This window comes from Trachurus japonicus, chromosome 16, assembly GCF_045865225.1.
Source record: "Trachurus japonicus isolate A0001 chromosome 16, Traja_1.0".
Lineage (NCBI taxonomy): Eukaryota > Metazoa > Chordata > Actinopteri > Carangiformes > Carangidae > Trachurus > Trachurus japonicus.
Genome location: NC_140922.1, coordinates 6,162,148 through 6,189,653, shown reverse-complemented (window position 1 = coordinate 6,189,653; position 27,506 = coordinate 6,162,148). Strand labels below are relative to the sequence as shown.

Sequence of the window (27,506 nt, the reverse complement as noted above, 5' to 3'; positions counted from 1 at the left end):
TGGATATCACACAAATTGACATCCGTGTTAAAAGCCAGCGTTAATAGATCCATGCGCTTACCGCAACTATGACAATGACTGAAAACCATGGAAACGGAAACGTACAATTCCACCAGAAATGCAGAACCGGCTTCCAGTTTTGACCATAGATGACGTTTGGAAAACTTGTGGATAACTGGTAGGCCAAGCATTATCCCATCTTTTCTTCTTGTTAACCAGCTAGCCCCAGTTGCTAGTGAGTCACTGAGGCATCCAATCTTTCATTAAGAATAAAAAGCACTCTCCAGACAAAATTGGCAACATCTTACAGTACTGCTCCTGGAAACAAACTGTGGCAGAGAAAACTCACATTTAGCACCTTTAATATCCTGCTGCAAGATTTGAAGGAACGTAGTACTGCACATTCTGAAGCTCCTTATGCATCTTCCGGTACCATGACGACCACGTGACCTACACAGAACCACCAGCATTAACAAATTAGGACTCTTTTTATTTGAAATTGTTCACCTTTTACACACTGACATTTAATATACACAAGCCTTTGTCGTCCCTCTGGCCTGAGACATGATCAGTGACGATGTGTGCTGGATATCGACTGGGATGGCTTATGGTGGATGGGAAGCTCTCGCACACATACGCACACACTCTCACACTCACATACACATCCAAATACACTCACTCGTACATACATGCAGAAGTACTTGCTTGCTCACGCACGCACGCACGCACGCACGCACGCACACACACATACAGATAATGCAAGGACGAAATACAAAAACACACATTACGACACATACTCTAACCATCTAACACAGTCTAGCCATCTAATGTAGACATCAACAGAGGAGGGGCTTAAAGTGCATACAGGAACAGAGGAGGGCTTTGCTCGCTCTTATGATCAGTAACAGCCTTTTAAATTATGAGCGACAGTAATCCTCCACTAAAGCAATGATCTTAGTGCCACGCTGTATCTTTACAAAAAGCAGTTTTAGCTCAAACTGTGCCTCACATCATGAAATAATGACACTGCATAGTTCAAGGGGGGTTAGTCTTATACATTATTGCGGTACAATGTAGATCCAAGTCTGGGTGGACTGGGTGTGAGCCGTGGGCTGCAGGATGGCACAGAAAGCGTGTACAGTCCAGGTTTTCAGTGGGATTAGAGGAATAAATCCAACACGGGGAGAGCGGCCGCCGCTCTGCCGTCGTCCAGTTTAGCTTTAAATGCAGGATAATCCATACGGGGACAGGTGAGAGGTTTGATCTCGGTGTGAAGATGATCAGTATCCTGGATGCATAGAAGGAGTGCAGGTTAACTGACACGACTCCTTGGCCTGGTCTGGGTGATGCACATGGTTTGCTCCTTAATGGGGGGTGGGCAGGGGGCGGGGTGGCTCCGCCCAGGTCACACAACAGGTCAGTAAGGGGCAAATAGGACCTGTGGGTGGGAGGTCCTGACAGGCCCTGGGGCCGGGCGGAGCAGTGCAGCAGGGAGACTCTGTGTCTGGAAGAGGGCGGGGGTGGGGGCGTGGCTAGTGGCGTGGTTCGTGCGGTGTGTGAAGGAGTTGTTGATGGCGGCGGCGGCGGCTGCTGCCACTGCTGCCAGGTGAGCAGGGATGATCTGGGTCAGAGTCTGGCACTGACGCTCCTTACCCAGGGTCAGCTTGATCTGGAAAATGAGAGAAAACACACTTAAAGGTTGACTATGTAGAATTACAAGAACAACAACAGAAAAAGAATTCCAGCAGTCGATTGCCAGACCGTTGCTAGGTAAAACGGGCCGTTGCTAGGGACAGAGGACAGCAGAGGAGGAGGACTAAGCAGGATATTTACCTTATGTTTCATTTTTACCGTCATTAACAGCATAATAAATGACTTGTAGCTTGTTACAGGGACAGTGGAGGCTCTCTGCCTTCCACACCGCTGCTGCTCAGAGCCTCAGAGCCTCCGCTGTCACTGCTCTCCTCAAGTTGGAAAAAAAAAAAAAAAAAGGAGCTCCATGGCACCGAAAGTCCGCGACGATAAACGTGTTTATGACAGATAAGACTACACAAATACACCCATCCAAACAAGTATATGATAATCCATTGATCCACCGATTGATTATTAAAAAGGCTTGGTTGGAAACAAACGCATCCGACCGGGAGGAGGCAGGAAAACAGCGGAGAGTTGAGCCACATGTCGGCTACAGGCAGGTACCAATGTAAACAGAACGTTGACAGAAAGTCAGTTGTCGAGCCCGTCAAAAAAATTAAAAATAATAATTCAGACTAAAAAAAATTTTTTTGTGGAAAAGCAATACTTTCATTCTGTACCCCTCTAAAGGCCCCACGGATGTATTATTTTTGAAAAAATATAGCTTTTAATAAATATTCTACATATTCAACCTTTAATACAATCTGTACACTCAGAGTATTTTAATTTTCATGTGCTCATGGCTGAGAACTTTAAACTTGATCTGTTTTCTTTTCTTCTACTTTTTTCTTCTTCTTTGCTCTTGCTTTTAACTCTGTTTAATGTTACAATTTTTTTTTATTTAAAAAATTTTTTTGGTAACACTTTATTTGATGCCTATCTCTATAACGCATTATAACCATACTTATAATGAGTTATAGTTTTTAAAAGTTTTTAAAAGCAGACTAAAAACATTTCTTTTTTCACAAGCTTTTAGTTTTTAATTGTTGTTTTTCTTTAATTTGCAATATTTCCCAAGTTTTTTAGTTTTTAAATTGTTTTTAATCTGCAACACTTTCTTCTTATTGTTTTCTTATTGTGTTTTTTCTATACGTATTGTACGAGCTGTTGTTCTATTTTTGTGAAAGCACATTGAGTTTGCGCTTGTCGCATGAAATGTGCTATATAAATAAAATTGTTGTTGTTGTTGTTATAATGCAGTTATAGCACTGTAAAACTACAGTTATAAACACTCATAAATGATCATAATGCTTTATAACAATAATCATAACACACTATAAAGCATTTTATCATGACATTGATAATGCATTATAAATATAATTGTGTTATAATTGGCTTATAAACGTGTATAACTATCATGATAAACGCTAAATTATCAGAAAGCTTTATAACAATGAGCGTAACACATTACAGAGTATTATAACTCTATTATAATACTTGACCCTATAAGCCATTATAAAATGCTCTATGATAGAGTAGTATGTGCTATAACTGCATTATGATAAGTATGGTTATAATGCATTATAGAGATCGTGTCAAATAAAGTGTTATCAATTGTTTGTTTTTATGCTGTTCTTTTAAAATGTTTTGTCTTCATGTAAAGCACAACGAGTTGCCTTGGCATGGAATGTGCTATATAAATAAAGATGTCTTGCCTTGCCTTAAGAATTAATGGAAACAAAACCACCAAAGGCTTGGTGTTTTCAACAAACACCTTTGTCATTTAACTGAGGAGGTTCAGCCGTCAGTGCAAAATCAAATAAATTATACAATTTATAAATAAATTATGACTTAAATTAGGAACTACTGGAAGCAAATATTAATGCAAATTTGAGCTGACATTGACTCAGGGCTGCATCTGATGAACACTGTTATCATAAATTAATAACACATGTAGCTATTTTTAATTGTTTGGTCTTTAAAATGTCAGAAATATCAGCAAATAATGAAAACCACTCATCACCGGGCCAAGATGGCTTGTTTTAAGCCCAAAACAAAGAAAAAGAAACGAAGAAATTGTAACAAGTGAATTTTGTCAGTGAAACATTAACATTTTAGAACATTTTAGATTGCTGCCAGTTTCCAGGCTGAAAATACAAGCAGGACAATGATCTGTATGTCATCTGAATTATATTTTCAGTGTGGGATTTGTAATGGTCTCACATGCACAGATCTGAATACTATTAAGATCAGTCAGATAATACTTTTAGTACTGTAAGCCAGACATTAAGAGAAAAAAAAAAACTGATCATGATGAAAAACGTCAAAATTTTTGGGTTGGGTTGCATTTCCATAATAATACATGAAGGAATAAATAGGCCTACATGAAAGGACACAGTGGCTGTGTTCGAAATCATCCACTCACTCACTCACTCCCTATCCACTACATCATGTATATGATATAGTACACTACATCATGTACACGATGTAGGGAATGACGGGAGGAGAATTCGGACACTAGACGGTAATTTTCTGGACGTGGTTGCGTCAGCAGATGCTCCAGGTGTTGCTGTGACGGAAGCAGACGCGCCGAGAATCATGTAAACAAACCATGGACGTATGAAACAAACCGGACACATAAAAAATAAAATAAGAAAAACCGGACACTTGCGGGAACATTTGAGGATGTGATTCTGTGTGGTTGTGTTTCTCAGACAATTAACTGTTGAAATATCCGAAGTTTGGTTTGGTCAACTGCTGTTTTGTGTCCCGATCGTGAGCCGTTAACGGCTCTGTGGCTATGCTCTGTGGTTATTAGCTTAGCTCGTCAGATCGTTTTTACTTCATATTCTACTACAGTTTCTTTATTAGATTGATTTAATGCTGCCTGTTAATGTTCGGATGCTGCTGCCCAACTCCTGCTCCTCGGGCGAGGCAAACGGAGCGAAGGCAAATATGTCTGAGGAGTTTTTTTGGTAAATTGCCTAAATAAATCGTAGCTAACATGCTAATTAGCTTCCTCTTCTTCTACTGACTTCTCTGGCAAAACACGACCGCATTGCATTGTGGGATACGGGAGTAGAAAGTAGTGTACATCGCTTGTTCACTCAATTTTGCGGTGCATTGTGGGTGTTTTGTCATCCACTACATAGTGGATGAAATTAATCGCGGAGAATTCGAACAACACTACAAAATGGCGAACACACTATAGTGCACTACATCCGTGATAGGGGGCGATTTCGAACACAGCCAGTGTAAAGCCAGTCTGCATAGAATGCAAGAACATTCCATGGGCTCAGTATGACACTGACAGAATCCTGCATCACAACTGATCTAAGCCTGGTTCGATAAGTCCGTTGGCATCTTTCAGGCGTTAAGCTGCTAGAGAAAGCGTACGTTTTTTGGGGGCATTTTTTGACCAGCACTGGGATTTCCAGTAATTCTAAGGTAAGTTACCAACAGAGCTGCACACCTGACACTTGACACTATGAACATGTTGCAAACTTGTCTGCTTATATTCTGATGTCACTGTCACTGCTGATTTTCTCCTCTGTCTCCAACCATTTTCCAGCCATGGCACGAAGAAGTCCTAGGCTGTTAGAGGCGGGGTATTATAGAGAGGACGGGACTCCAACTGTTTCATACAGGGAGACATTACACAAGTAAGTTATTGTAGTGTTTGTATGCATCGTTTTCTGTATGGAATCAAACTGGGTGTGTGTACCACACTCAAAATCTTATACATTATCTTTTTAGCGTTTTTAGGGCACGATGCTATCACCCCATTTGGCATGATGCAAGGGAATATGTATTGAACACACACACCACAGAGACAAAGACACCAATAACTGCGCCACACGTGACAATGACTGACAGTAACAACAGTAAGTAATGCACCACCTTTCCCCTGTTATCAAGACAGTTTATATTTTATATCATTGTTATCAAGCTCTAACCAGCCTGTTTGTCTCAGCACGCAGATTTTCCACGACTTCTCTAGGACTTCTTCTTTTCTGCTTCCTTTTATTTATTGGTGAGTGCTACAATTTAACATTTTCAGTGCATGAGTAAAACCAAGAATTCAGAGGTTCATTGTTAATAAACATAAAATATCTAACCTTCCTGTTTTGTATCCATCAGGACTGACAAGTACATACATTCAACTTAGAGCCGCCCAGTATCACATTAACACACTTAAGCTGCTGGCGTACCAGTAAGTAGTCTGTACCATCTTCATTTGAGTTATTCAGTCACGTACATGTGATTTATGACGGAGCTGCTCTGGTTTCTAACATGTGTCCCCTTGATTGTGTCTGCAGGTGCCAGGATACAGTAGGATTTTTACATGGACGGGTTTTGTTCCTTCAATATGTAATAATATTTAACTCAGTATGGGATGTATTCTTGTCCTGGATGTAATCGTCCACATCCCTACACCTGCCTCTACAGCTCCAGGGTTCATGGGAATCTCCCCACCTTCCTGCACATCACTGTAACTTAGGGAGAGAAGTCTACTAAAGAGACAGTAGGGGACTTTTCTATATTTTGCTCCCTTCTTCTTCTCTTCCTAACCTCTTCTCCTCCTTCCTAATCGTTTCCTCTTCCTCTCCTTGCCCTTTTTCCTTCCTTCTCTATTCTCCTCTTTGCTGCTAATCTCTCACACTTTTTCTCTTTTCTTTTAACGCTCTCTTGTTCCTCTTGTCTCTTCCTTTCTCTCCTTTCCTATTCATCTCTTTGCCTTTTTTCTTCCTCCTCTATTCTCCTCTTTGCATCTCCTAATCTCTCACACTCCTTCTCTTCTCTCTTAACGCTCTTGCTCCTCTTGTATCTTCCTTTCGAAAACTTTCCTCTTCCTCTTCTTTTTCAATCCCTTTTCTCTTTTTTCTCTCATTATCTCACTAAATATTGGGATTTATTTAGATTTTCAGGGCCCATATTTATCAAGCAATTGACCTGTGGCTAAACCACGCCCCCAAACGCGATGAGCCAACGCAGTGCGCATAGCTAGCTTGATACACTCGTACATTCTCTGCTTCCACATCCATTGAAATACATTGCAGTTAGTCAGTTTTCATTAATTTTTATATGTTTTTTCTTGACATTTTATGTTTAAAATGGTCAAATGGTGTGCATGGGGCACATGCAACTCCGACACTAGGTATCCCGAGAGGCTGGGCAACGGGGTGTATATTTTACCTTTTCCCAAGCCACATCTCAACCGAGAGAAGTGTCTGCTCTGGATAAAGACCACGACCAAGACCGCCGTAGACCACAACACCAACTAAACATGGATAAAAGTAACAAGGATGTCTACATCTGTTCTAAGTTAAGTCAACAACGTATTTGAGGCAACATATTGTCACTCTGCTAGAGATGTTTAGATGTTAAAGATGAGCCTCACCTTTTTAGCTAGCATGCCAGCTACCTACAGTAAAAATGGCATACATAAAATAAAAAGAGGAGTAAAGCAATATATTAAGCGACAATATATATATAAGCATCAAAGATGTTCAATCAAACCCACATATTTTGAAACAACGTTCAAAACACACACAGCCAGTATCACAACTAAGCATAAAGTCTGTTTATATAAACGTATAATGTAAAACTCCATAGATGGGCAGAAATTGGCATCGCTATTGCCGTTTCGCGGCAACCAACAGCCATAGCAGTAAAGCTAAGTTAAGTTTTGGTGACTTCGAGATGATATTTAATTTTTTTGTTTCCAAAAATCATCAATTGCCTCTTGTGAAATGTCTCCTACTGTGACAGCTGCCATAGCAACTGTCACCGAATGTTGACTGTCTGAGTGAGTGGAGGGGGCGGGGCTTAGCCATAGGTCAATTGCATAGACTGTAAAAAGAATGGACGTAGCGTCCGTGACGTCAACCATTGGTTTTGGGGAGTCGTTTTTGTGACTCAAATATGGCGGCCTGAACAGCGCCATGTTGGATTGGCCGGCCGAGATCCCGCCCACTGGCCTCGAAGCAGCTGTCCACGGAGCTGCTCGGACCTGTCACTCAACGTTTCCGCGCCCTAATTGGCCAGAATTTTAACCTAATAACAGTAAAACGGTAGAGTTAAAAAAAAATTCACCCCCCTCAGAGTGTGTGCGGGGGTAGAAACTATCGATTGAGACAAAAAAACGTTCTGACACCAGGCTTTTAACATGTTTACTGAGGATGTAAAGTCGGCGATTTTAACATGGGCTTCTATGGAGAATGCTCCCTTCTGACACCAGCCCCCAGAGGAATCCGAGGGGATTGCAGTTTTTTGAACGCGGAAGTGAGCTTCACTTCTCAGACCGACAACTGCCCCCTTGGTCAATTGTGACTCTCTCTTATTGTGCAGAAGGTGGGGTTGGGTGGGATTGGGTGGGTTTGGATGGGGTTGGGGCTATTGATGTAGCTTATGCTTGATAAATATGGGTCCTGATGGTAAACCAGCCTCAAAACACAAAGCATCGTGGTTTTGAGGCTGGTTTAGCTACTTTCTTTTTGGCAGCATGGTGACTCAGGGGTTTCACACTTCTGTTGTCACCGTGCTGACTGGGTTTTCCCCGGGAGTTCTCCGGTTTCTCCCACACAACTTCTAATTGGCAGAAAAAAATTGGCTTAAAAAATAAAAAATTGTAATTGGAAATTGTGTTTTCTGTGTGTTTTGTTTCTTAACAAATGGATTTATCATTTATCTGTCTTGTTCATGAAGTGTAAATTTGTCATGAAGGCATTGAGGTTCAGAACACAACAGCTATAAGTTTCCCTACAGGTTCTGTCTTACAATATTAACATTAATGAAGTAATAGTTATTTAAAGCCCTGCTTTCATATTGTTATCATTGATTATTAATTTTAGATTCATTAATAGAGGTGGTTTTTTTTTAGCCAATAAATAAATACATAAGTAAAGCAATTAATATGCATCAACCTACAGTAATCACAGGGTAACAGATTTGAGATACAGCAGCACGGCTGTCAGTTAAATGTATGAATGGAAAGTTAGCTGAAACTGTTCAATATTGTTTTTTCCATTGTTTTTGCACAGAAAGGTAAGAATAAGAAGAGGTACAGTAACAGAACATTGTGTTATAGATCTCAATAATATGTTTTGGAACAATAAATTAAGGATAAAACTGTATATCACCGCTTTTCAAAGAGGAAAATTCTGCATATTCTGCTTATTATCTAAAATGCTGAAAAAAACAAAACTACACGCTCTTTTAAAACAACAGCTCCTGTTTATTTATGAGAGTGAGCCTCTTCTCTAAGCTGACAGTGTGTGGATTCAGTGGGTTAAACCATGGATGGAGACAAACAAGCATGAGGGAGAGACACCACAGACTAATGAGTGTTTATGTGAAGCCATTTTTGTCATTCTGTCTGTTTATTGTTTGCTGGTTAAGTCACTTCTCTGTGCAACACAGTCTCACCCCTTTGCGTCAAACGGTTGACGCTTGGTCAAGGCCCCTTACGTCAATATACTGACGTGGAGGGGGTACCCTCGAGGTCGTTTCTCGACGAATAGGGCCACTCATAGACTTGAATGCAAATCCCTCATCGTCGGATTTTGACGAAGGGGGGCGGGACCATTTCTCCCTCACTCCCAGTGCGTCAACAGCCTGACGAACGGTCACTGTCCCTCCTCGTCACATGCCTGACTCATTAGGTGCCCGTTTTTCGTCAGGTTTTGACGCGCTCGGCTTTCAGTTGATTCCAATGCAGTTCCCTTCGCGGCGATATGTGACGCTCAGAGCAAGTGATCCAGCCGATCCGGCTGCGGCACTGACAGACGCTGTGAGCATAGGAAAAATTTTTTTTTTTTTTTTTTTTTACTTTTCCTTAAATCTTTATTGAACCTGATGCTGCTGTGTCTGACGTAGCTTTCGGCAAGGACGTCCTTTCGGTTATTTATTTATTTATTTAGTGATCATGGTGTTTGGTGCAGAATAATCAATAAATAAATAAATAAATTACGTCCTTGTCGGAAGCTGCGTCAGACCAGGAGGGGGGGGTTGTGGATTCTACAGGTGAAGACCACTTCCGCGTTCAAAAAGCTGCTCTGTTTAATCAATATTCTGAAGAAAGATCTGATTATTAGCCACAACGCTGTAACCATCCAAGGAAGACTGTGTAACAATATTATGTGCTTCTGCTGAGTCCAAAAGCCCTTTGTAATATCAACTTTATTTTAAGAAAAACACGCTTTGTTTCCAATGTCATATCACGGAGAAGCACTACATTACCCATAATCCTCATATTTTTCAGCGACGTGTCTGATTGTGGTTGAGCTTGCTGTTACCAGCAAATGAAAAAAATAAAACAAATTGAGCTTTTATTATTTTCTTAGTAACTAAAAGGTCTTAACATCTTTTTTGTTTTCAACATTGAATAAAAAAAGGGTGCTATATTGTTAAAAATTCAACAATAAAGTGCATAAAAGTTGGCTTGACTTCTTTCTTTTTTTCTTTTTTTTCATAATTTTCACCAGCATCTTTCTGGTCCACATCACATCATATTTATTGTAATTTTTAATTCAATGAGTGACATTTTATTTTTTATCTGAAAAACATTATTATGAATTCAAGGGTTCAGAGGTCACTGATTAGTGTTAAATTTAACCTTTTTGACCTGTTTCCTTGAATAAAATCACTAAGACTTTGATGCGGGAAGCTGAGATTTTGATTTGATTTTGTTCAGAGCACTAGGGACAAAGTTTCTGTAGAATTTCAGACCTGTCGGACGTCCAGAAGGGTCACAGCTGACCGTCCAGGCTGGTTTCTCGGCCTTCAAAGCCTAGATTTAGAAGCCTTTTGTCTAATAACGTCTACATCCTTGGGGTTATAAGGCTGAAAGTTTCATGCATTTGTCCGGGGGCCTAAGGCCATCCACCATGTGCAATTTTTCAAACCCGTGCAACCTTCACAAGTGTCAAAGGTCACTGATTTGTGACCTTTTTGACCCCGTTTCCTTGAATAAAACACCAAGACTTTGATGCGGGAAGCTGAGATTTTGATAGGTTGTCCAGAATGTCTAGTAGATTGTGTGTGCAAAAGATTCAGAGCTCTGTGACATTCAGAAGGGTCACAAATAGCCAAAAAGCAATGCTGCTTTCTCTGACCTCTTTTTAAAGGAGAAATGCAAATTCTTTAATAGCTTCCAGATGCTTTGGCCTATCAGGCTGAATTTTTAGCTAAAGGAGCTGGTGTACGATCAGGAAGTAGGGGAGCTGTGCATAAGCCAATTTGGTAAGTGTCAAAGGTCACAGGGGTCAAACATCAAAGTGAATCCAGCCATTCCTGCTTTTCTCAACAAAACATACACGCTTTAAGTTATCATCATGAAATATAATATGTTGTATATCAGAGAGTCCTCTATCAGATATTTTGGTCCGTTGCTCTAGGGGCCCCGGGGGGCCACTTGGCTTTCCATGCTCCCACAGAGTTGGGCCTCGTGGTGATGGATAAGGGCCTCACCATGAGTCACAGGCCAAGTTTCAAGTGATTTGGTCGGTTTCTATGGAAAACGGCGGCCTCAAGGATACAGAGGAATGCGACTGTTTGAAGCCCCGCTCTCGAAAAGTAATGGCTCGATCAGGACCGAACACACATCTACGCGTTCGTCTTGGGCCCCGAACCATATATTACGAAATTCAGAACTGTACGACTTTTGGAAATGTGTTTTGTCTATTTTGGCTTTTCAGACTCAGAGTCTGTCAGACTTAAAGCTTGAGAGACCCTCTTAGTCAGAAAAGCTGAAATAGACAAAACACATTTCCAAAAGTTGTACAGTTCTGATTTTGTAATACATGGTTCGGGGACCCAAGACGAACGCGTAGATGTGTGTTCGGTCCTGATCGAGCCATTACTTTTCGAGAGGCGGGGCTTCAAACAGCCGCATTTCTCTGTATCCTTGAGGCCGCCGTTTCCATAGAAACCGACCAAATCACTTGAAACTTGGCCTGTGGACTCATGGTGAGGCCCTTATCCATCACCACGAGGCCCAACTCTGTGGGAGCATGGGAAAGCCAAGTGGCCCCCCGGGGCCCCTAGAGCAACGGGACCAAAATATTCTGATAGAGGACTCTCTGATATACAACATATTTATATTTCATGATGATAACTTAAAGCGTGTATGTTTTGTTGAGAAAAAGCAGGAATGGCTGGATTCACTTTGATGTTTGACCCCTGTGACCTTTGACACTTACCAATTGGCTTTATGCACAGCTCCCCTACTTCCTGATCGTACACCAGCTCCTTTAGCTAAAAATTCAGCCTGATAGGCCAAAGCATCTGGAAGCTATTAAAGAATTGCATTTCTCCTTTAATAAGAGGTCAGAGAAAGCAGCATTGCTTTTTGGCTATTTGTGACCCTTCTGAATGTCACAGAGCTCTGAATCTTTTGCACACACAATCTACTAGACATTCTGGACAACCTATCAAAATCTCAGCTTCCCGCATCAAAGTCTTGGTGTTTTATTCAAGGAAACGGGGTCAAAAAGGTCACAAATCAGTGACCTTTGACACTTGTGAAGGTCGCACGGGTTTGAAAAACTGCACATGGTGGATGGCCTTAGGCCCCCGGACAAATGCATGAAACTTTCAGCCTTATAACCCCAAAGATGTAGATGTTATTAGACCAAAAGGTTCTAAATCTAGGCTTTGAAGGCCGAGAAAACGAGCCTGGACGGTCAGCTGTGACCCTTCTGGACGTCCGACAGGTCTGAAATTCTACAGAAACTTTGTCCCTAGTGCTCTGAACAAAATCAAAATCTCAGCTTCCCGCATCAAAGTCTTAGTGATTTATTCAAGGAAACAGGGTCAAAAAGGTTAAATTTAACACTAATCAGTGACCTCTGACCCTTGAATTCATAATAAATGTTTTTCAGATAAAAAATAAATGTCACTCATTGAATTAAAAATTACAATAAATATGATGTGATGTGGACCAGAAAGATGCTGGTGAAAATTATGAAAAAAAAAGAAAAAAAGAAAGAAGTCAAGCCAACTTTTATGCACTTTATTGTTGAATTTTAACAATATAGCACCCTTTTTTTATTCAATGTTGAAAACAAAAAAGATGTTAAGACCTTTTAGTTACTAAGAAAATAATATAAGCTCAATTTGTTTTATTTTTTCATTTGCTGGTAACAGCAAGCTCAACCAATCAGACACGTCGCTGATAAATATGAGGATTATGGGTAATGTAGTTAATAATAATAAGTTGATATTACAAAGGGCTTTTGGACTCAGCAGAAGCACATAATATTGTTACACAGTCTTCCTTGGATGGTTACAGCGTTGTGGCTAATAATCAGATCTTTCTTCAGAATATTGATTAAACAGAGCAGTTTTTTGAACGCGGAAGTGGTCTTCACCTGTAGAATCCACAACCCCCCCCCTCCTGGTCTGACGCAGCTTCCGACAAGGACGTAATTTATTTATTTATTTATTGATTATTCTGCACCAAACACCATGATCACTAAATAAATAAATAAATAACCGAAAGGACGTCTTGCCGAAAGCTACGTCAGACACAGCAGCATCAGGTTCAATAAGAGTTTTAAGGAAAAGTAAAAAAAAAAAAAAAAAAAAAAATGTTTTCCTCTGCTCACAGCGTCTGTCAGTGCCGCAGCGGGTCGGCTGGATCACTTGCTCTGAGCGTCACATATCGCCGCGAAGGGAACTGCATTGGAATCAACTGAAAGCCGAGCGCGTCAAAACCTGACGAAAAACGGGCACCTAATGAGTCAGGCATGTGACGAGGAGGGACAGTGACCGTTCGTCAGGCTGTTGACGCACTGGGAGTGAGGGAGAAACGGTCCCGCCCCCCTTCGTCAAAATCCGACGATGAGGGATTTGCATTCAAGTCTATGAGTGGCCCTATTCGTCGAGAAACGACCTCGAGGGTACCCCCTCCACGTCAGTATATTGACGTAAGGGGCCTTGACCAAGCGTCAACCGTTTGACGCAAAGGGGTGAGACTGTGTTGCTCTGTGTGTGAGACAGTTTGGACCTGTTAGTGGTCAGTTAGTTTGTTTTTTCGACATTGGGTGAGTTAGCTTTGTTACAGTAGCTGCAGTGCCGCCATCTTGGGAGAGACGACCGCATTCTTCACCTGCACGGACCAGAGCGGAGGCGCTGTGGTCGTCATGGAGAACAGCTGAGGACAGCCTGCTGTTTCCGTTTTCTGCTGTTCAACTTACAAGTTGATGAATTCTGTTTAATATAATTGCAAATATCTATCCTATCTAACTTGAATAAACATCCAATTTGTGGATTTAAAACTTGGGCTCTGGGGCATCATTTATATCCTGTGACATTTTACAGACTTCACACATTATTAATTAATGGTTAAAAATAACAGATTAATTACAACGGTCCTATATAAGTCTGTGTGTGCCTCACTTCTAGACTCATTTCCCTGTTTCCCTGTTTTTACTAACATGTTTTTTTTTTTTTTTTTTTTTTAAATCTTAGTCTTACTCTTCATAGTTTTTATTTGAATGTCTCATTCATTTTTACTGATCGGTCATTGGTTTGATTATTTTATTTTCTTATGGTTTTTAATTCATAGGGATCATTTATGTGTTTTTTTCTCATCACATTACATTTCTCATAGTCAGCATGGCTTTTGTGGTATTTCTCTGTCGACACAGCCTGTTTCATTGTCCAGATTTTTCAAATAACCTACCAGCGACAAAGTCTAAAGTCACAAACTGTGTTTTAAGTGGTACATTTTTAATGACGGGGACCGTGGATAGACAGACGCTGTGGTGGCTGAGGACACTGCTGCTGCTGCTGCTGCTGCACACAGCTGAGAGCAGAAAGCCTAACGAGCAGCCAACAGGTGCCAGAAATCAGCTGCTAATTGCTGAAACTGCTCCAAGTCATCTGCAACTCACCAGAGATTCTCCAGGAAAAACAATGGACACGACAACCCCTTCAAATACACAATTATTCATCAGCAATATAATCAGTGTCTCTGCAGTTTGACCATTCATTTGCTTTTTGCTCTCTGTTAATGTCTTAAAAAATAAAACTTACTCCTTTTATAGCTGATGTTCAACCCAGTCATGAGACACACAGTGGAGATTTTTATGCCTTAGCCTAAGCCAAGGCTGTCAAACTCATTTTAGTTCAAGGGCCACATAGGGCGCAATTTGATCTCAAGTAAACAATAGCATAATAACCTGTAAATAAGGAGAACTCTAAATATTCCCTTTGTTTTACTCCTTTTACAAAACGTGTTATGAGCAATCTGAAATTTCTTGAGAAAAATTCTTCCAATTTCAACAATATTATGCCTCTTCTGGCTTCTATGTGATTCTCACACTTGGCAAACTCACACCGTGGGCCAGATTGGACCCCCTGTGGGCCAGTTTTTGCCCGCAGGCCATATGTTTGACATCCCTGGCCTCAGCCTTTGAAGCGCATGAACAGTGAAGAGTGAATTTAGGTGAGTTTTACTGAGAAAGGGGAAAAAAAAGAGTAGTAAACAAATAAGCAGCAAAACACAAGGAAAGAAACAATAGAGTGACAGACAGACAGACAGACTCCCAACCTCCAACAACAGCCTAATAGGGTGAAAAGGTCACCAAAGTTATCTGGCTTAATCTTCTGTATCAGTAATGGAAAAGCTCCGGTCTCACAGCACCAGGCTGGCAGCCGCTGTCATGGGTTATCAATCACCGGCTCAGTCATCGTAACGCGATGGGAAGCATTCTTTACTCTCCGCTCATCAAAGAAGCTCCTCTCCGTTAACTCAGTCAATGATGGGTTTCAGAAAAAGTCATTTCCCCCACACTGGTAACCCCCCGCACGTCGCCGTGGCAAACAGTGGGTGTGATGAATGCCGTTTTCTCAGGGCTTCTGTGAGATGAAATGTGGGTTATCACCTCCTGTCTTTCCCCGCATCAAATCCACACGGCACCTTCATACACCCTACCAACCCTCTGTCATGGGATTTTCGGGGAGATAAAAAAAAAAAACAACAAAAAAAAAACAACCAGCTTTCAGCTCTGAAGAGCAAGAGGATCGGTGTTTGACAGAGAGAACCAGAAAGTTAAACAATTACCTCAGGAAAGTATGTTAAAGTTATTTCAGTGCACTTCTCTCTTTCTGCGGTTTGTCAGCTCGCCTGACACTAATCTGAACTGCCGCGGTGCAGAAGACCACACGCTGAGCTGCTCCAAAATAGTTAGAACTGACATTTTACAATCACCTCGAAAGTACTATTTGACCTGACTCTGCATTCTGGCTGCGGTGCGCTGGCTTCCCATCAGCCTTGATTCGTGCCGTTTTCGTCAATAAAATATCAACTTCTCGAGTTAAATCACAGCGTTCCCTGCCACACATATCTAATAAAAGCTTGGTAACAGGTGATCCACTTATGAGGGTTGACATCTTATTGAATTAGGTGCAGTGAAGGGGATGGAATGTGACTTTAAGAGCGCACCATGGCGCTTTGGAAGACGTATGTGGGATTTATTTTTTTTGCTAATAAACAATGAAACTTTGTGAAATATGTGCACACAGCAACAGAAAACAAGAGCTACTGAGGGTTAGAGGTTTAAAGGTTAGGGTTGGGTCATGGTTTAATATGACTGTCTGTCTCCTAAGATACTATCAGGACTGAGTCACTGTGATTGTTGTGATGATGAGTGAGGTGTGCGATGACTCACCGGCTGCTTGGTCTGGCCTTTCTGCGGCTTGCTGTAGGGGCTGTATTTGGGTTTGGCCGGTTTACCCGCTGCTCGGTCTTTATGACGCCGGCTGCTGATGTGCTGCAAAATGGGACAGAGAGGATTGTGAGTCTCACTTTAGCTCCCAATGTGCAATCGAAAAGATAGAGACGATCGTTCCCCGTTTCTGCCGGAGTCTCATTTTTCACTGATCTTCGGAATACGGCCAGTACGAGGTTATAGCTTGACTGTGACTACCAAGACAAGCCAGGAAAGTCAAGGCAGAAAAACAATATAAAGGAAGGCAGTAAAAGGTTCTTTCAGACACTGAGCGGTTTCTGCCACCGCAGTTGTTGTTTCCAGCATAAACACAAGGACGTCCACGCTGCCGAGGTGGGCAGCAGCAGCAGCAGCAGCAGCAGCAGCAGTGTCAGTGTCAGGGACAGGGAGAGACAGAGGCTGGCTGATGCTCTTGTGAATGCACAAACTGTATTGATACATATGTTTTGTCAAAGAGCCATGGCTTTTAGTGAACTATGGCAATGGAGAGAAACAATCTAGATACTTGTACTGAAATTTCCTCCTGGGTAGCAAATAAAAATGTCAATAAATAAAATGTATGATATAGGGAGGCTGTTTTTTTCTTTAATTGTGCCACATTGCCACATTTCTTCTAATTTAACATAAAATATTTTATTTGAGGGGTGCCGTGTGGCTCAATGGGTTGGGCGGGCTGTGTGGGGGCTGCGGTCCTTGCTGATGCCGACCCCAATTTGAGTCCCACAGCAGGTGGTCCTTTGCTGCATGTTGCCCTCCTCCCCCAATTTCCTATCTATCTCGACTGTCAATTAAAGGCAAAGAGCCCCCAAAATAAAAAAATACATATACTTAATTTGATTAGATGGTGAAGTTCTTAGCTTTGCTAAAGTTTTTCCTGAGGATCGTATCAACTCACAAGCCAAAATCATTTGCTCACTCTCTGGAGGGCTTGAATGTGCAAATCTTTAGATTCTTGAGTTAAGACAAGGAGGCCAACAGAATTCATCCTGATTCATCCTCTGAGGACCATGAATAGTGGAAACAAAGTCATGATGTAGGATTTTATAACATTTCTAACCCCAGTCTTATCTGGTCTTCTAAAAAAAAAAAAAGTTAGCTGCCTGAAACCTAACAAAGACAATATGCAGTCACATCTAGAAAACAAGGGAATTTCATATGGTTGCCATTAGATTTTTTCGATATGTTCCTTGCATATCCCTCCGACACTCTGCAGCTGGTTTCGGAGCTGTCTTGAGGATTCCAACAAAAACACGTCAGGAGTCTCTAGTCTCTGAGGCAGTCTGGTAGAGGATCTGAGGGACTTCACCTGTTGACATTTTTAAAAGAAACCTCAAGATAAATGGTTGTATTCTGGCTCTTATTTAAGGTCCCCTGTGATTTATCACCAAAGTGTCAAAGTTTTTGACATTTACAGCTCTTAATCCAGCGTGTTTATTTATCTCCTAGAGGATTATTTAGTCAAGGGGAAAGCCTTTTGGACCTTTGAATACTCAAATCCAGTTTTGTGACATCCTGTATTAGTTCTGGATGAGAGCCAGTGTGTGAAAGTCTTTATTGTTGTTTTTTTTTGTTGAAATTTTGTTGAAATATGACCAGGTATGCGCTGTGATGCTTTATGGATGCTAGTCACTTCAGCCTCAGGCGCAATGCCATTTCAGGGGAGATAGCTTATCATGTGCTGAGGTGGGAACCGGACCAACAGGGAGGGAGGGTGAGGGACTAAAAATACACCACCTGTCTCAGGGTGAAAAAGGATTACAGCTTTAAAGGTTTCATTGTGACTGGAGCCCCCCTATGGTGAAAATGACTGCAGTTGTGCAGTACAGACGACATTTACCAAAAGAAACATTGGGTTCCCATGTTAAATACAGTTTGTCATGTTAAGAATGGATACAAAATATAATTTGAAGCTCTGATATAAAAAAACTAAACGTGATGGCTGGTGGCTATGAATAAGACTGTGAAATATTAGAAAGTGGAGTGACATATATGAAAATACTCGGAGCCGATAAATAATTCAGCGTGAGCACACTCGGAGAACAAAAGGCATATTTTTGGCTGAGGCTAAATTTCACAACTTCTCACAGTGGATTTAACAATCACACTTTTCTTCTGGTCTCAAGCTGTAGCTGAAATTTGTCACGCTGGATTCTTTTCACAGAGGATCTCCGTTATTCAGAAGTACACGGTAAAAGTCCCCCCCATGAAAAATTCATACAAAGCCTGTCTATTCTCAGTGAGAACTCTCAAGGTTGGCTCAAACAAAACTGAGTGGTTTTCAGGTGTTGTAGATGAAATTCCCCCCATGACAGAATGATCAGTAGCTACAAGGGGGAAAAAAAGAAGATTTGTGGAGTTCCCCAAAGCTACAACGAAGATATGCATTCCTGAGTAGAGGCTTTCGCCAGGCCTCACTGAGTAAAATATCCCTCAGAGATCAGATTGTTGTCAGCTTTCCAAACTAACCTGGTCTCTGTAACGTCGTGTAAACGAGAAACACTTCTCCTTTATTCGTGGCGAGGGATTAGAAAACACTCAGTTAGCTTTATTTCTACTAGACGGAACTTGATTTCTCGGCCATGTACTTTATATGCTTAACCAGATTTCTTGCAGCAGTGTATGTGCATGACAAAGACTTCAGAGAGGGAGAGCTTTGCTGTGACAGCAGCACGGCAGGATGAAAGAGAAGATCATTACCAGCAGTGGTGGATCTTTGTACCCACAGAAAAAAACACGTTAAGTCCAACAAAAAAGGGAAAAATCCGACACCCCAGTAAACGACTATAAATAAGAGGGTTTTCAAAAATGAACAGTCGACTCTTTGTAAAATATTGAGATAGTGTCTCATCAAACTAAATCCTCTGCACTACCCGCCGTCCTTGGTTCCCAAATATGGTTGGAGGTAAGGCAGAAATCTTATTACCGAGCAGACAGGAGTTTAGAGCATGTAAATGTGTTTTCCTGCCTTCATCCTGATTTCTCCTGATAAACAGTGTTGTGAAGCACATAGAAATAACTGGGCTGAGCCAAAGACCTAAAAGCAAAATGATAAATGAAGAAAATTCTTCTATGCCATTAATTAACTGTAGCAAAGTATTGTATTTGTAAACCCTTTCTTGGATGACTCATTGATTAGCATTGAGCAGACACTATAATAGTTCAGAGAGAGGTACCAATTGTTTCTAGACTTACAAAAACCAAAATCACATAGGGTTAGTAAAATACTGTACAAATAGAACAAAACCACAGCTTTCTATCTGTATGTATTGTCTAGGGCAGTGGTGAGCAAGCTGCTGGTAGGGGGTGAGTGAGAGAAGGGTAATGGCAGCACTATGGTGTTACTGTATACTTTACTAATAAATAAATAACAGTGTAAATACTATAATTGAAGAAAATCATTTGTAAACTCATTTGTAATCAAAAACGTTTTAATAAATCATTATAATGAAAAGAAAAAAAAAGCACCCAGAATGCGCTTGACTTCCTGCCAGCGGCCTAAATATGCCTATGCATGTCGTTCTCATTTGTTCTTTGTGTGGTGGATTGTTGCAATTTGATTGAAATGACTGTTGTTATATATTGCTTTAATCGGTAGCCTGTAGGATGGTTAATTGTGGGCTTGCTCGGCAAGCATACTGTTTGCTTTCACATTCTCCCCAGTCCCCACTTTTTCGATTTGAGAGTTCAATAGGTCTGTTATTGCACATTCTGTTGTGTGTGTGTGTGTTGATGCCTCAAATGTGGCTATAGATAGATTTTGCCCTTTTTCTTTTAATGTGTCGGGCACTGAGGGTGTGTCAGCTAGGTTGGGAAGTAGAGGGGTCACGTCCGAAATCATTTGGAAACTGCTGGTCTAAGCTACATTGAACAACAACTGATGTGGATGCAAGATTAAAATTTAACTTGAGCTTTTAGCACAATGCCATTGGCACATTTAACATCCTTTGAGGTTCTTGTTTCCAAGTGAATCATCAGGCCACATAAGGAGGATCAGTTAGTGTCAGCTTGTTAGCTAATGCTAGCAAGATTGAGCACCTTACTGTTGTTTACTTGGTGTAAGATCAAACATCTATGCTTTAGAAAGTTAATTGATAAGTCAGCCACAATTATAAATGGACATAACTTCACTAAGCCTACTAATTAACTCAATGTTATCTCGTGTTGCAGCTCCATTTCAACATACGTGCATAAAAGTGTTTTCTTCCTGTTGGTTCATGTGTGGTGAAATGTGATTCAGTTTCTCTCCCTCTCACCTGTTTTAGCTGAGTCTCTGAGTTGACGTGCACATCACATGTCTCACAGTAAAATGTTTTGTTCTGCAGGCCCGTTGCCGATTTGGTGGTTGGAGCCAGTTTGCTTTTGACTCCCGGCCGGGGAAAGGACTTGATGGAGCCCACGCCGCTCCTGGCCTCAAGCATCGTCTTGTGCTTGGTACCTGTGGATCCAGAAAAAGACCGTTAGTATCGCTAGTGTGAAAACGTAGGCCACACATACTGCTTGAGGGAAAGTGAGATTAGAGCCCAGAGGCTTTTCTGCCCTGGGAAATGTAAGAAATTGTCCAAACAAAACAATCCTGATCACATAGCATGTTAAACTGGTGCATTTGTCTTGAGTTGTGTCATGTCTGGAGTGAAGGGACGGACTGGGAATTAACGATCTCAGACTTTTGACTCAGACCAGTGAAAACAATCCCCAACTCTCCTGATACAGTCATGAAACGTCAGGGGAAATAAACAATATCGTATAACAAGACAAATACAACAAATAGGCTTAAAAAGCTACAAATAATTCATGATGCAATTGCATGGAAAAATAACCACTAGAGCAGGCTCTCAAGGATGGAACCAGTGACCCATACTGGTATATTAATGAGCCAGTTATAGCACAGTCAGCTGTCAGCACCACAGGTCTCACAGTAGGTTTCTGCAGCTCACTCCCCGGGCCAGTCGTCACTCGCCGTCTGATACTTTGCCTTTTGTGAATTTCGAAGCTATCCCACAGATGGATTATTTGGCATCGACTTTAAAAACTTTAACACTGTCTCTAATGAAGATTTAAAAAACACACACTGCCCTGCGGGGGACTACGCCACCCTGGATCTAGTGACTTTCAGATGACCGGTCTGTATTCTCTGGGCTGGAGCGTAACACTAACTGTAAAGAAACCTGTGGTTATGGTGTTATAAGTTATGTTGTGCAAGTTCACACATTTCTAGAGAAAACTTGAGGTTCAGATCATGAAAGTATATGAACTCCATTCATGAAGTCCATTCATGGTTCACAATCTCATCAGCTCACAGTATGAAATCACAGCTACTTCTCAAACCGCATGAATTCCTGTTTACTTCTACAGAGCCAGAGAAAGAGATGGCTTTTAAAAGATGAGGAAACAATGTGAGTTAATGTTTTGTGCACTGTGGAGGAGGAACTCTGCAGCTCTTTGTTCATGGTCTGAGCGTTTCTTGATCATTTTTTGTGATAGATAGATAAGTTTATTGGTCACATGCAAAGCTAAAACCAAGGTTAAAAAACAGTGCAGTGAAATGCAAAAAAACCAAGCTCTCGACTGTACCGATCGACATCCACTCGCAGATATTTAGTGATGGACTAGTTGGATGTTTCAACTCAATGTGTTGTTTCAAATTCTTTAGTAATGTGACTTCACACATGGGGTCGACTGGACTACACACAGACGTAGCTTACGGACGGCCATCTTGCTTTGGTCCACTCTCTCTGACTCTGGCTGCAGTAAGGTGGGTGATCCAGTCATCTGCACTAAAAACCCACATATTTTGATCTTATATAGCCAGGGCTCTAAATTAACTTTTTTGATCACCAGCCAATGTCCACTAGCCATTTTTTTCCATTGAAAATAAGACAGATTATGAATGTCACTGAACGCATTTTATATATATATATATATATTTTTGGGTTTATTTTTCCCTGTCCTCAATATCCTCCTCTCCTGACCCACTCTTCTCACTAAGCTTCTCTTCTCTGGTTTGTCCCAACCATCGCCACATGTTTTAAGTTCTTTTCTTTTAAATTTGTTCCGCTCGGCTCGTCTCTTCATCACAGTATTCCTCGTCTACCCAGGCAAACGCTGTGCGGCACAGCGTGAAGTAAGTCCGCAGCCAATGAGCGTATAGGCTACGTCATAGCACAGTGTTCATGGGAAATGAACCGAGGGACGGAGCTTTAGAGAGAATGGCTCTGAACGATAGGCTAGACAGTTACCTCTTTTTATTGATACGCGCCAAAGTGAATTTTAACCCGCATTTGGCGGGTTGGCCGGTGTTCATTTAGAGCCCTGTATATAGCTATTAATTTAACTATTTGCATAATGTTACTATAAAGTTAATTTCATAGAACAGTACATGATGAAAATAATTTGTAATTTTAAGTATGCAGTATCATGACTGCATTTCTGATGTTCATAAATCACCAAACCGTACTTAACAACTTATTTTAGTAGAACATGCACCATAGACAGCTGGTGCCATGTGGCGACGCCGTGTCATTGGGCAGCAGTGTTGGGTCATCAAGACCTGTGTAAAGCTGTAGGGCCAAAACTGAGTTCTTCTTCTAGTGTTTTTTTGTGCTGTTTGTTGCACTACTGCCTCCTTCTGGAGTGTGAGCTTTGTTCACTCTCACCAGACCAAACATCGCTGATAAAACACACCTCCAGTTCATCATTTCCCAAGAAATAAGCACAATCATACACAATTATGGTTCACTCTCGGACATCACACATGCCGACTGTGTAACACTATGTTTAAGGTCGGATACCAATGGAAGGAAGACCTGCTAAGGAGCTTCTTTCCTTCAACACATTTGCACAAGTAACACCACAACAGCTTGTTGTCCTGGTGATCCTGTTGGTCCCGTCTCCTCTGACTCTGCTCTCTTGCTCAGTCTTGCAGTAAGTAGTAGTAGCTCAGACTGAACACACTCATGGCTCAGTGTATCGTGTGTGTGCGTAAACAACGTGTTGGAAATTTGGCAAACTAAGTGATTCAGAATATAATCTTTAGTTTTGAACCAATGGCGTAGCCACGGGTGTGCCAGGGTGTTCCAGTGCCACCCACAGAGGCAGCTGGCACACCCCAAAACCTTTTTTGTTTTTGTTATAGTCTTACTAACATGTTATCGATCAGTCAATCAATTTGTAAAAATTGCCGTCAGGCGATAGGTTGCGACACCTGCACCTGGCAACCTACTGACTTGTCTGGTTGCTCATGTTTGAAAAAGAGCCCGCGGAGAAACTGGATTCTGATGAAATAATAAACGCGTTCAAGGCCAGGCCACGCCATCTTGCCCTTTGAATGCGCAGTGCGCACAGGTAAGCAGCAACATCGTTGTCCTCTGCTGCTTTGCGATATAAAACCATCAGGCCAAGCTGTTACATAATCATATGTGATTAATGATGAGCCCAATAGTTGTGTTCAGATGGTTAAATAGCCTTGTTGATGGAGCGCCGAGTGACGCCTCTCTCTGCCTCCCCATTTCCTGTCTCTCTCGACTGTACTGTCAAATAAAGGCATGAAAAAAGCCAAAAAATATACTTAAAAAAAAAAGAAGCTTTGTTGATCATGCGATCAAAAGTCTGTTAAGCGCCGTTACGCACGCAGCCTCTCTCCTCCGGTGCGCTCCTCTCCTCTCCTCTCCTCTCCTCTCCTCTCCTCTCCTCTCCTCTCCTCTCCTCTCCTCTTCTCTCCTCTCCTCTCCTCTCCTCTCCTCTCCTCTCCTCTCCTCCCTCTCCCACCTGGCTGCTCAGCTCTGGGACCGGGACTGAGAGACGTCACCGCTGCCTTCACTCCGTCTGTGATCCCTCTGGTCAGGGTGTTTAGATCTGAGTGTGGCCTGAGTGTCCCACCCATGTGTGTGAATGTTTAGACCTGCTATCTATAAGAGCAGTTACTAAGCAGTATTTTACTCAGCGTTGCATATAGATTAGAAGATAAGTATGATCATATAGGCTTGCCAAAATGATGAACTGTTAAGCCCAAGTTATTATGTGTAGTCTGTGTCTGATGCTAGTTAAAGGCCTATGGCTTGTTGAGAGCGAATAACACATGGTTTGTTATACTGATGAGAACGCACACAACGTGTGGATATGTTTTGTACTGTTAATAATGTTGGAATGGAGAGAGAGATACATTCTTTTGAATGTTTGTGGAGGTGTAACGCTCAGTTTGTTGAAAATAAATTTGACACACCCAGTCTTTGCTGGTGCACACCCAATGTCTTTTTTCTGGCTACACCACTGTTTTGAACGCACAATACCTGATCAAAGCTGGATACAAGGCGCATTTGAAACCAGTGACAAATCCTTCCCCAAACAAATTTAAATGGGTGTTTTTCAGGCCTGACAATGATTTATTAAGACAACCAAAATAACTCAACTATGTTGACAAAGAACACTTCAACAGTGCTGCTGGGTGATTGTGTAGAGACTCTGCAGATAACAACCTCCTGCACAAAAAGCATTGACTCACAAAACCATTTCTGAACCGAAGCTGGTGGTATATTCTTCACGGAAATTGCACCACGCTGAATTGAATCATCATATTAAAGTCATGGTGTTTGATGACAACAACATCTGTACGAGCCCGGCGAGCAAACACGTCACCTCCACAGTACACACAGTACACACAGCCTCTCGCGTCTCCTGTGCAAAGATCTGTGTCATAATTATTACAAATACTCCACTGATGTTTACATTTGCTTACCACTGTTGTGAGCCTCCAGCTGCGATGCCGAATTGACCGCCACCTTGCAGAGCGAGCAGTATAAAAGACGCCGCGCTTTCTCCTCTTCTGTCTCTGCATCCGTCTCTGCCTCGGGTTCGGCCTCCGGCTCCAGGTCTGGTTCTGAGGGCTCGCTGGGCTTTGATTGCCTCTCGTCCCCTCCAGCAGCTGAGGTAGTCTCTGGGGCTGTGGCCGCCGTGCTGCTGGGGACTATCGGCGAGGCCGCGGGCGCCGGCATCGGCATCGGCGTCGGCATTGGCATTGTAGGGGTTGCCAAGGGTTGTGCCGGTCTGAGCACAGGGGATAGCGATAGAGGTGCTGCACCGGGGATGCCATCTGTAGAGAGAAAGAAATCATTTGTTTTGAGTCACATGGCTTCACCCAGACCTGTGGTGTTGTGGCAGGAGAGAAAACAATGGGGTTATGTGAGAATTGGGTTGAGTAAAGTCAGGTATTCTGTTCATTTCCACCCATTTATGCACATGTTAGTGAACAATTACGTAAATATAGAGAAGATAAAACAATGGTGATGTGTTCAAGTAAAAGACATTTTATCAGAAGCAATGAGAAAATAGTTTGAGATTTTGACAGTTTCACAGTTGCATGAACAAATGTCAAACTTGGTCCTCTCTCCTTTTTTGTTTTGCAGCTCATTTCCATTATGTTCTGTCTGAACCGCTGCACATTTCTGTATTTGTTAGTGTTTTGTGGATTTGTGGCACTTGTTTAGGAAGTCGGCGCGACGTATCAATCGTCTGATGGATGGGAAAGACGAGCCATGAGCTGTCAGCTCAGAAAGCAACAGCTCAAGTCACAACGACCTCAAACATGCAGAGTTGTTGTGGATAAACGACTCGACTGTGGTGCGGTGATTTTAAGTGAACAAGACATCTGTCACCAAACAGGGAGGCAATGTACAAAGATAACTTCTCCAAAAAAAAAAACCTGCCCCGATTGAGACAGGAAATGCCACAAACTGCGTTATCACCTGATGCATCACCAACCAGTAATGTATGCAGCGTGCAAGAGATCACAGCCTCCAACACAAGCAGTCATTACCATCTGCAAGCAGCGAGGCCCGAAGAAAAACACCCTGAAACTGAAGGAAATTATTCCTGCTTTTCTAGGGGGCTGTAAACATCCCACACTAAGGATTTATAAAGACAGAGAAAAACCATCGGTCATTCCTAAAACCTTTAAAAAAAAAATCTCTATTTGCAGCTCATATAGATTTTTTTCTCCATTTACCACTAAAACATGTTAAACTTAAAGGAACATTTACTCTCATAAGAAACAGCGACTTGGATTATTTTGTGAAAAATACAGATGATTTTTTTTTTTTTCAAACGTCTGATACAACCGATAGGAGAGTCTCATGAAATGATGCCCTTTCAACAGCATGTTTTTCAGACCTTGGTTGTCAAGGTTACAGTAAAAAAGGTCATTATTTGGTAAGATTTAAGAGGCTGTGATTTGGGTGAAGACGAGTACATTATAATATCTTGTTGGTCATTTTTTGTTACAAAAATAACAATGTGCTAAACTTTGTTGAACTGTAGTGCCACAACAGCCAAACGCTGCTCTCCTGTGTCATATTTCTGTGTTTCCTTGATTCCTGAATCCAACAACCTGCACCTCATGCAAACTTTGTCGCTCTTTATATTTATATTACATCTTTACCTTTGCTGCTGATATGGCCATGAGATGTTGCATAACACCGTACGTACAACAACGTAAATCTGGGTCATCAGTAGCTGCTGCACTGATGACCTACGGGCTGTACTCTCAATTATATTGACTTACATGAAAAAAATATTATGAATGAATGAATGAATGATTTGTTTTAACAGCTAGCCTATAAATATCCTTTATATATCCAATACTATTCAAAAGTAAAAGATGACAACTGTGCTTGTCTTTATAAATGTCAAAAATAAAAAGTTTTAATAATAAATATTTAAAAGGAGGATTGATTGTTACATTCACAACTTATTCTGTAAGTAAACCAAAAAGAAAAAAAATGTTATAATCACTTTGTCACAATTACTTTTTATTGTATTAACTCAATTTAGGCAGATTCAACCTATCAAATGTCTAAACTGAGAAAAGACTCTGATTCAGACTACACTGGAGAAAAGTAGTTCTGCTTCATATTTATGATGATAAAAAGCCACTAGGAGATAAATGATTATAAACCATCCTGTGCATGCACGTACCAAACAATGCACTAATCTATATTATTGACATGGACAGCTCTGCAAAATCATCAGGACCTCTCATCCACTGTCAATATATGAGATCACATTAACATGTTATACAAATAGATGCTGTGCTTTCAAAGTACCATCTGATATTTCTAGGGGGGAAAAAAATAAAAGACGGCG

At 41.4% G+C, this 27,506-nt stretch overlaps 1 protein-coding gene across 1 annotated transcript in view; it reads right to left on the bottom strand.

Moving 5' to 3' along the window:
• Nucleotides 1–469: 469 nt before the first annotated feature.
• Nucleotides 470–27,506, bottom strand: part of znf385d (zinc finger protein 385D) — a 101,604-nt gene continuing 74,567 nt past the window's right edge. The window contains exons 5-8 of the mRNA XM_085803545.1: nt 25,105–25,458; nt 20,627–20,808; nt 16,314–16,415; nt 470–1,669 (exon numbers count right to left, since the gene is read on the bottom strand). Of these exons, the coding sequence (XP_085659671.1) occupies nt 1,418–1,669; nt 16,314–16,415; nt 20,627–20,808; nt 25,105–25,458 (890 nt within the window). The 3' untranslated portion in view covers nt 470–1,417. The remainder of the gene's footprint in view (nt 1,670–16,313; nt 16,416–20,626; nt 20,809–25,104; nt 25,459–27,506) is intronic.